The 9,615-nt window shown below is 51.7% G+C and overlaps 1 protein-coding gene across 1 annotated transcript; it reads left to right on the top strand.

Moving 5' to 3' along the window:
• Positions 1-6,773: 6,773 nt before the first annotated feature.
• Positions 6,774-8,107, top strand: QC763_409530 (uncharacterized protein; the record flags this gene model as incomplete). The annotated part of the gene is made up of 3 exons (XM_062912582.1): positions 6,774-6,825; positions 6,894-6,960; positions 7,067-8,107. Exons 1-3 carry the CDS (start codon positions 6,779-6,781, stop codon positions 8,105-8,107), a joined length of 1,155 nt encoding a protein of 384 aa, XP_062765764.1. The 5' UTR covers positions 6,774-6,778.
• Positions 8,108-9,615: the final 1,508 nt, after the last annotated feature.

The raw sequence follows: 9,615 nt of genomic DNA, 5'->3' as shown, positions 1-9,615 counted from the left end.
CACTTCACTTGACTTCAAATAACAAAGATTCTGTGGCTTACTACCTAGAAGACGCTCTCTGAGCTGTCACTTCCATATCGTCCATGCCCTCTGCATGCAGTTTCTAGGCAGCTTTCTTGTTGGGGACGACATACACGTGCTGCTTTACTTATACATGGCATAGCCGGTGCTTCCACTTACACCGCCGACAGCCGAAACTCAACAACCGCAGATAATCTGCAATATCTGTACGGCGAATGCGCAAGAGGCCACGACAGGCCGGCCGGCCGCTTTACGGACATTTCTCTTCTGCCATGCTCTGAGAGAGTGTATGGCTCGAGAAAGCTGCTGAGACTACCGAAATCGCTTGTGTTGGGCCATGTCTGCTGCGATGTTCGCTGTCCCACGGCCGCACCCAATTTGGGCCTTCGACATCCCGCGCCAGCCAGCCGACATAAGCCTATTCTTCCAGTCTACGGTGCGTACAGCCTCACGAGAGCCGGGGGGGGGGGCACCATTCGTGCGAGATGATGCCCCGCGGAACGTCTGCCCTGGCGAGCCTCCTCAGACCATCTTGGCAAGCAGCAGACCCGGCTAGCGAGGGCGCTTGAGCTCTCCGTTTCCGCCGGCACGCTGAATGATGGACGATTACGGAATATTAGAGGCAGAATGCAGACTTGATATCCATAGGTAATTGCCAGCCTCTATCCGCCGAGCCGCGATGATCGCCCTTGTCTCAGAGGCAGGTAAGAAACGAGTCTCTGACCACATACAACGTGTCATGACGATTTGAATGTTGTCCGCCAGCTCTCGACCGCAATAGCCCACGGCTATCGGGATCGTCGCTGGAATATGAGACCGCCAAGTGCATGGGACTTCGGACAGGAGAGAGCACAAAAGTGGCTTCTTGTGGTGTCGTTACCTAACCACCTACTAACCAGCAAGTGTGAACCTCTTCTGCTGCCAGGTTGTTTTGGTCGGCGATGCGGGCCAGGGCATGCGGCCCACTGTTGAAGAGAGTGGAGACCCCACTGCTGGAAAAACCCCCGGTCCTCGAATCGGCCCTAGCGGTCGTTGACGTCCAGTAGCGCACAGGGCAGCTGCAGCAGAAATTTTTTTTTAGGCCACCCACACCAATTACTGCCAATTCACACAGTCCCAAGCATCCATTCATTCCTCCAGCAGAAAACACTTCTCAAATTTGATGCCATCACATCCATCCATCCTATTGCATCCTATTGCATTTGCAGTCACAGCCATCCATCATTACCACCACCTCGACCACTCACTTCTCTCTCTTTGCCCCAACCGGCTTAGCCATCTGCTGGCGACTCACTGCCTTGCTTCATTAGCCCATCCAAAGATGGCCTTCTGCAGCCGGTCATCACGCACTCGACATATACACTACAGACACATCATGACGGCCTCTATTTACTGTCCGTGGAAAGGATAAACGGCCCCAAGATCGGCAATCAAGTCTTTTCATCCATCCCTCCCCCCTCTTCTGTCTCTACACAGACACCCCCACGTTTCTCTTCAGAGACACCGGCAGGGCAGGGCAGGGCAGGGCAGGGCAGGGCATGGCAATGGATGATGGATGGCTGCGAGACAACAGAAGCCTTCAGGTCCTGTTCCTGTTCTCTGTCTTCACCTTTCCACCAACCAACGGCTTCGGCGGGAGTTGCGGTGTCAGACCGCCAGCTTTAAGCAGCCGAAATAGGAGCCAATATGGCTTTCGGCTGCTGCACCTGACCCCGACTGTGGCGTACTGTCAGCGCTCTCTTTTCTCAACAAGGCCCGGCAGCAAAATGGCGGCCATATCAAGATCCGGGCAGCGGAAATATTCGGTTTCCTTTGCGACCCAACGCCACGGGCCCAAGACCCGGCAGGTAGTTTTGACTTTGTCCTACCATCCATCACTCAGCGCCGCCATCTGGCTACCCTCATTTGCCGGGTTCGTCAGTCACTCGCGGTACATCGCCTGGCCGCACGGTTAAAATCACGAGGACGCATTGCCCCTCGAGTTCCTGATATGTCACTTCTGGCATTCGGCAACACTCTTCAAACCAACGACATCTGATCGATATCGATCGTGTGCACCGCCGAGACTTGACTACTGTTGCCCTCGGGTGTTCTCTCTCTCCATGCGGTATTCCTATCGGACAGGCGGAACGCCTGCGCTGCAACCACCACCCTCACGAACACCTTCGCAGGTGGTGGCGCTCAGTTCGAGGTTCTCGACGACGACGAGCTGGGGTGGGCTGATACTTCCCTTCCCCCCAGCATGTCTCATTCGGCCCTTGCTGAAGAGCTCAGAGTCGATCTGTTTGTGCAACCAAACAGCCGGCTTCGGTCAACGTTCTAGAAGCATATCCCCGCAGCTTCCATTGGGGTTGCGAGTTTCCGGGAATTTATCGGACCTCACACCTTGCCCAAGAGCAATTCTTGCGCGGCCAAGTCCTCTGACCAATTTCACTCGCGACCCTCGCGACAAGTTCATCACGAAGATGCATCTCCGCCGAGGGATTACCAGCACCCCAACCCTCCAAAGGACCCTTGCACGTTTACGACTCGGGGGATTTTTGCGGTAGTGGAAACCATCGAACCACTTCATGCTGCGCTTGATTAGTCTTGTTTGGACGATCACGGCTGCCCGGTTCTCGGCTATCGCAACGCCTGGGCGCGTTCTTGGTGCGCGGGGTTTGCCTTTCCCCAGTGGTGATGGCTTCTGAACATGGCCAGCGTCACTCGTCGAGTGTTGCCCTGCAGGTGGTGTTGGTGCCAGGCATTAGAGCATGGAGCTCTCCGAGCTTGCCTGGTGGTGGGAGACGGTCGGACTAAGCCGATTGCCAGTGTTGGTGATTGGTAGGTATGTCGGTGAGAGAAAGATTATTGGTCGACAGCCCTGCAGCTCAAGCGAGTATCGGGCGCTGAACTTCTATCAATGACCCCTCATCCTGATTTTACACACGCTTTCATTCTTTCTTTATCACCCCCACGCCCCGAGCCTCCCACGTTCGTTTTGAATGTGGGCAGACCTCCATAGGCAGCACCGCCATGTCATGGACGAGCCTCGATGGCTCTTTCTCGGTATTAGATGGGTATGCTTGGCTTGGGCTGGTCGCATGTCGCAATGGGGGTCACACGTGAGGCCCGGCCTCGCCGTCTGCTGTGTGAGAAGATGATAGGGACAGCGTCGTTTGGCGGTCGGTGATGGACTGGCTTCCGTGGTGCGGTCGATGTCAGCCAGCTCCTTCAAGCATGTGTCCTACATCGGCAGGAGCTGAGTTCAGGAGATGCTGCAAGATGCCGACTTGGCTAGAACCCTGGTGACATGGGGAAGCAGCCTCTTGTCGTGTGTACATGGAGGTACTTGGCCGCTGAGCCTTTGAAGATTACCCATGTTTCATGATGGCGTCGACTTGTGTGCATGCAAGATGCAGGTCAAGACGTAAGTGGAAGTCTATCTGTTTTGTCCAAGTAGCTTCTGCTCTCAATGTTCTCGCCTTCGTACACTTTTGCCCTGGCAGGATCTCGCTTTTTTGCGTTTTCCTACACCGCAGTCACTACCCCATTGACTCGGCTGGATGCCACAGGGCATAGATGAAACATTTTGACCCATTGCTGGGCGCCCGCGTTGAGAAGACGTTTTGCTCTTTAAGGATATTCGGGAATCAGTAGAGGTTACATTTTATTTTGCTTTCTTTTTCATGGCATTGTGTGCATCACCGGGCATGGAAGAGGATGGGTACGAGAAAGGAAGTTGGAGAGCGTTTGCATCCCCCACACTTCGTTAGTTTTGTCTGCAGGAGGCTGCAGGGTATGACGAGGTTATCCAGTTGCCCTGGGAGCTGTCCCACACCCTCGGCCGATCCAGTGTGGGATAGTTTTTCAAGTGTCTTTGTGACAGGGGTGTCACGGAAGACTCCTGCGACGCTGTTGAAGCTCTGACCCCATCGGAGAGGAGCGGCTGTGATAGCTACTCGTCGAGGAAGGGCTCTGGATGTCGGATATGACCGTCAGCGATGTTGTGGCAGACGGGGAAACTTGAACAAAAGGGGAAAGTCGTTGCTATCACAGAAAGCTTAACCAAAAAGCAGGCGGAACCGGCACGCATGTATCACTCTGCAGACGGCCGACGTCAACGATCGGAAACGCAACGGTTTCTGGTTGGCAGGTTGGGATGGTAGAGCTTGTTGTTTAACCCCCTTATGCTTGGGGATATGCGAAGGCGGAATTCGTAACGTTCAGGTAGGTTGGGTAGCAGTAGCGGTAGGCCATATGTAGCACACATCACAATCGCAAGATAAGCAGCAAGACAATCCTGTCGGTTTTGTATATGTTGCACAGGATGGATACCCCGCGCAGTTGTGACAGCCATCTGGGACAGATACGCGACGCTTGTTGACGTCGCACAGCTGCATGTGTGTGTGTGTGTGTGAAGTGCGGTTGTGTTGGATGCGAAGCTTGTGTATACATGAACAACGTCGTTCGAGGGGCAAGCTGACGGAGGGGAGCTGGCGTCATGTGTGCGAAGGCGATGCACATGGTTCAAGTCCGACGTTCGATTTGCTAGCAAGAGAAAAAGCTGGTAGGTAATAATCCAAGAGGAACTGATGACCTCTGTGTCTGTGGACTGGACCCGATGCAGTGGGAGAGACAGAGAGGGTGGTGGGGGGGAGGAGGGGTGGGGGGGGGGGAAGCTTTTGAGGGTTGCGTTGCTGTGTTGGACAACAGCTGTTGGTGGTTCGTTCTCTTTTGGTTTTGTATGTCTTTTTGACTTGGAGCTTGGTACCAAGTGGATGATGGCTTGAATTTGCTCCAGACAAGTACCCAGTACCTTACAATGAGTACCCTTTTTTTTTTTTTTTTTTTTTTTCGTTTTGGGCTATTATGCGTGTGTGCCTCTATGTGTGTATGTGTGTGGGCATGCTACTTTTTGCTTTTTCTTATGGAGAGGGTTGACTGGCTTATGGGTTGGAAAGAAATTCGGGGTCCTTCAGGCCGAGGCGGCGAGGATGGGGAGTACACGTTGTTTTACTATATGGGATGGTGATGAAGGTGTTATTTCCGGTGATGATGGGCGGGGGGATATAACTTTTTGTTTGCATGGGAGGGAGGTTGACCTGGTGGGTGAGAAGACAATGTTTGGGTGGTTGTTGTTGTTGTTGTTGTTTGTTGTTTCTGATGTTGTTTTTGCCGATGTTATAGATGATACACAGATATATATATATATGATTGTATAAGTAGAGGTCGTCCTCGCCCTGCCCAGACATCGCCAAGCCGGGCATCTAAGGGGACTGCCGCTCGCACAGTTGAGGAAAAAAGAATGGAAACTTTTTTTACGGACCGGTTCTTTCTCCACGATGCTGGCCGCGTTCGGCACCGGTTCCGTTGGGTTGGTTCGCATCATCCATCCCATCCTATCCATTGTTTGTTCGTGTGTGTGTGTGTGTACGTGTGTGTGTGTTGCTGACCTCCCTCCTCTCCCCCCCCACTTTTTCCCTTCAAACTTCCCCGCAGTTCTCCCTCGGAGGGAAAGCAGTTTTCTTGGCGATGAACCGAACCGCGGTTTCTCCACACCACCACTTTAGTGACGCCATTCACGCCAACCACACCACACCTTTCTCTCTCCTGTCCCAACGACCGACTGACTGCTGCCCTCCATCCCATCTTGTATGCGGAGTTTTGCGTGACGTGATCAATCAGCATCTGTTTTGTTTTCGCCGCTGGTGGTCAAGGGTTGATTGATGCTCATTGCTTTTTTTCTTCCTCCTGTTTTGCTTCTGACCACTAAATTTCCGAAGAGAGGGAAGCGGGTCTAAACTCCAATCGGCGACCGATCAACTACTACACCGAGACTTGTGGGAGAGACGTGGGGGATTGGATTGGATTGGGACGCTTATACAAGGCTAAGGGTAGCCACAAACCACCGAGGGTTTGAAAGACGTCGGTTTACGAAGGAGCAAGGGTTTTAATTCCGCGAGCGAGCGAGAGGTGTGAGGTTGTCAGAAATCAGATTACGGAGAGGAAATCATTGAGGGAGTCCCGGTCAAGAAAGTTTGGGGGATTAAGAGAGCCGGGGTTGGGAGAGTTTTTGGTTTGCGGACGGGCGAGAGATACATGGGCCGGCTTCTTTGAGGCAAAGGGTTTCTACAAACGGGACCATCATACTGCAGAACGAGGTGGGCTATCCCGGCAAGTGTTCCCGGTTGACTACACTTACTTGACACAGCTTGGGTTGGTAAAAACAACACCAAGGCCAGTCAGCAGTAAGGACAAGAAGGACGGTGTCAGCAACAAAACACAGAGAATTAGTCTCACAGAGAACTGAGTACAACACGCACTTCGGGTCTAACGGCAGCGCATATTACGAGGTGAGGGATAAACCACCCTCATCATCAACAACAACAACAGCAGCAGCAAAATCCTGTTCGGAAAATCAGGTTTTCGACAGTAAGGCAAAAACCAACGACAGCAACAGTTCGGGAAGCTTTTCCTTTTACGGGTTTCTCTGCTGAAAGGGAAATAAGGGGCTGTTGACCTGAAGAGAACCGACAGACGGGAAAGGGTATACACGGCTGAACGGCAAAGGGAACACCAGAGGCAATACGCCGGGATTCCCGTTGGTTATACAGCAGACAGGGAAAGAAGAGGTAGGGTCAGGAGAGAGGGGGTTACATACATACTGTTCGGGAGTGAAGAGAGATAAGGCGGGCTTTGGGTTGTTGCACGGCAGTATTTTGCATTTCCGAGGTCGTTATTGGTTTTTTTTTTTTTTTTGGAGTGAGGGAGGATAATGAGTGGGTTATATCGTGCTCCGAAGGCGGGGGAGGATCCGGATAGGTGAGTTCCCTGGGGGAAGATCAGGGTTGAAAGGTGAGGGAGGTAAGCTGACCGTGTGCTGGGAATAGGCCAGTGAATGTTGTTTTTGTTGGGGCTGGTGCAGTTGGTTGTTTTTATGCTTCGAGGTTGCATCATGTGAGTTTTTTTTTTTTTTTTTTTTTTTTTTTTTTTTTTTTTTTTTTTTTTTGGTTGTCTTCATATGAGAGAGAGGGGTGTTGTTTACTGATGATTGCGGGGAAAGCCTGATCGTAATATTCACGTGTCTCTTATCGCACGCTCAAACTACCGCGCCTTGGAGGAGTCGGGGGTCAAACTCCAGACTCACACGTTTGGGGATTACACCTTTCGTCCTGCGGCTGTTTACCCTTCACCGGATGCTGCGTCCAAGGGAGCAGTGAAGCAGTGGGACTACATCATCGTCACGACGAAGGCCCTCCCAGATGTGTCAGACGACTCGGCGCTTATTGCCCCATTGGTGTCGGAGGGGTCGTGTATAGTCCTCATCCAAAACGGGGTCGGGGTGGAGGAGCCGTATCGACTGCGCTTTCCTGCCAACCCGATTGTGTCTGGGGTGACTGTCATCTCGGCGGAGCAGATCTCCCCTGGGGTGATCCGGCAGAACCGCTGGACACGCCTTCACCTTGGGCCGTATTCTGATAGTGCGAACTCGACTAGCGACAGCGTCGAAACGGGAGACGGCACAACGGGGGCTTTGGTGCCCCCTTCCCCGACCCCAACCCCGGATTCTGACTCTGACTCTTTGAACGAGACTCTCCTCTCTGTCGGCCTGGATCACTGCGACAGGCTGGGCCACTATTGGACTGCCTTTGGCTCGATTCCTGACATTACCGTGTCGAGTGAGATCGACCTGCAACTCATCCGCTGGCACAAGCTGACCATCAACGCGGCGTTCAACCCGTCGTCTGTCTTGTCGGGCGGGTTGGGGAACGCGGATATGGTGCGGGATCCGGAGCTGAGGCGGCATTTGTACGGGGTGATGAAGGAGATTTGGGACGCGGCGCCGAAGATACTTGGGAGGGGGTTTCCGGGGGAGCTGGCGGGGCCGGAGAAGATATTGAAGAGCACGGAGAGGAATGTGGGGAGCAAGCCGAGCATGTTGCTTGACTGGGAGGCGGGGAGGCGGATGGAGCTGGAGGTTATATTGGGGAATCCGGTCAGGTTAGGGAGGCGGAGGGGGGTGGAGTTGAGAAGGATGGGGACGCTTTATGCTTTGTTGAGGAGTATGCAGGCGGTGAGAGAGGGGAGGAAGGCAAGGTTGTGAGGGAAGGCATGTATATATATATCTATGTATATATATATATGTATTGCTGGTGATGTTGACGTTGAAGAATGAATCTTTTTTATTTTATTTTGCTGAAATAAGTTACGTGATGGGTGTGTTGACTTGACAAGTGGTTCATTGTAGGTATCTAGTTGGCAATCACATCTGTATGTGCGCGAAGAGCTTCACTTGCAGGGCCCCTGTCGTCGCGATTCTCTTCATAAATCTTGCTCATACCTCGACATCTCTTGCGTGAAGTGTATTACTTCCAGACATGACTCAACCAATGGCTTTTAGAAGCGCAAATATCTTGCCAAGCGGTCTTTGTCTGAATAAGTCCATCTCTCTTCAGCTCTCTTTTTACATCCCTCCGCTTTGTGTATGTTGTAGGGCGGGGGGCCTACATTGTGAATTGAAGATAGTACTCGGTAGAGACTTGTATCGCAAGGTCCTGGGTGCCCTGGGGAGGTTTGTGAAAGATAGCTTCTGACCAAGATAGGTAGGTAGGTAGGTAGGTAGGTAGGTAGGTGTCTTGAGAGCCTTCTCGACGAACTTCCGAGGTCTGTTGATATAAATATAGATGTATATATTGTGGATGTATTACGTGTTCTTAACACCCTTTTTCGACTCTTTCTTTTCGGCACCCTCGTTCCGAGTACTTTTGGCAGACTCCAAGTTATTATGCACAGCATTCTGGAAGACTTTTGGCATGGGACAGTAGGTGGTTTGGCTTACGCTGATACAAACCGCGTGTAAAAAAGATGTTGCTGGACTCTCATCGTGGGTATCGGGAAGGTAGGTTGTTGAGGAAAGAGTTTATCATCGGGTAGTTTTATAGGTTATTGCTTTAACAACTTTGGAGACGTGTTTCAAACATAGAAACATCATTCTTGGATTTCATGGCAGCGAGGGACAGATAGTTTTGAAAGAAAAAAAGCGAAAAAAACTTTCATTTTGAACCCTGATGGGTTGAAGGTGTTTCCTGTATTTTTGTTAGTAGTAAAATGGGGGAGGGGGGACTTACCTGAAGACTAAGTGCTCTACTCAAGAGGATGCTGCTGCTTGTTTTTCCTGCTATTTAGTGGTTTGAAGGCGGGGGGGGGATGACTTACCTGGATGTTCTGTAAGTTAGATACCTATGGGTTAGTTGTCCTTGAGTTAGGTAGATCTGAATGTTAGTATTGCATCGACCTCTCGATAAAGAGGCTGGAAACGGGGTTCCCTCAAAATCGCGGATCCGCGGAGGCGGGAGAGATCTGTTGTGTTAGCGAGATTCATATAAACTTTTTATCATCCTGGGATGTATGTCGTGTCAAACATCACGGTTAGATATTCGGAGGAGTTCTTTCGGGGTTCGGTATCGGCACAGACGATGGTGATCGGTTTGATATCGGTGTGGTGTTCCTGGAAGATGCCTGACCTTGGTCAGTAAATGGTTAGCAATGCTCGGCTTGACATTGACATGACAGGCTCTTCATGTAAGACCTTGAAGTTAATGCATGGGTTTG

Source organism: Podospora pseudopauciseta, chromosome 4 (genome assembly GCF_035222475.1).
Source record: "Podospora pseudopauciseta strain CBS 411.78 chromosome 4, whole genome shotgun sequence".
Classification (NCBI taxonomy): Eukaryota; Fungi; Ascomycota; class Sordariomycetes; order Sordariales; family Podosporaceae; genus Podospora; species Podospora pseudopauciseta.
The sequence above is the reverse complement of the archived record's forward strand: the minus strand, read 5'-3'. Positions and strand labels throughout refer to the sequence as shown.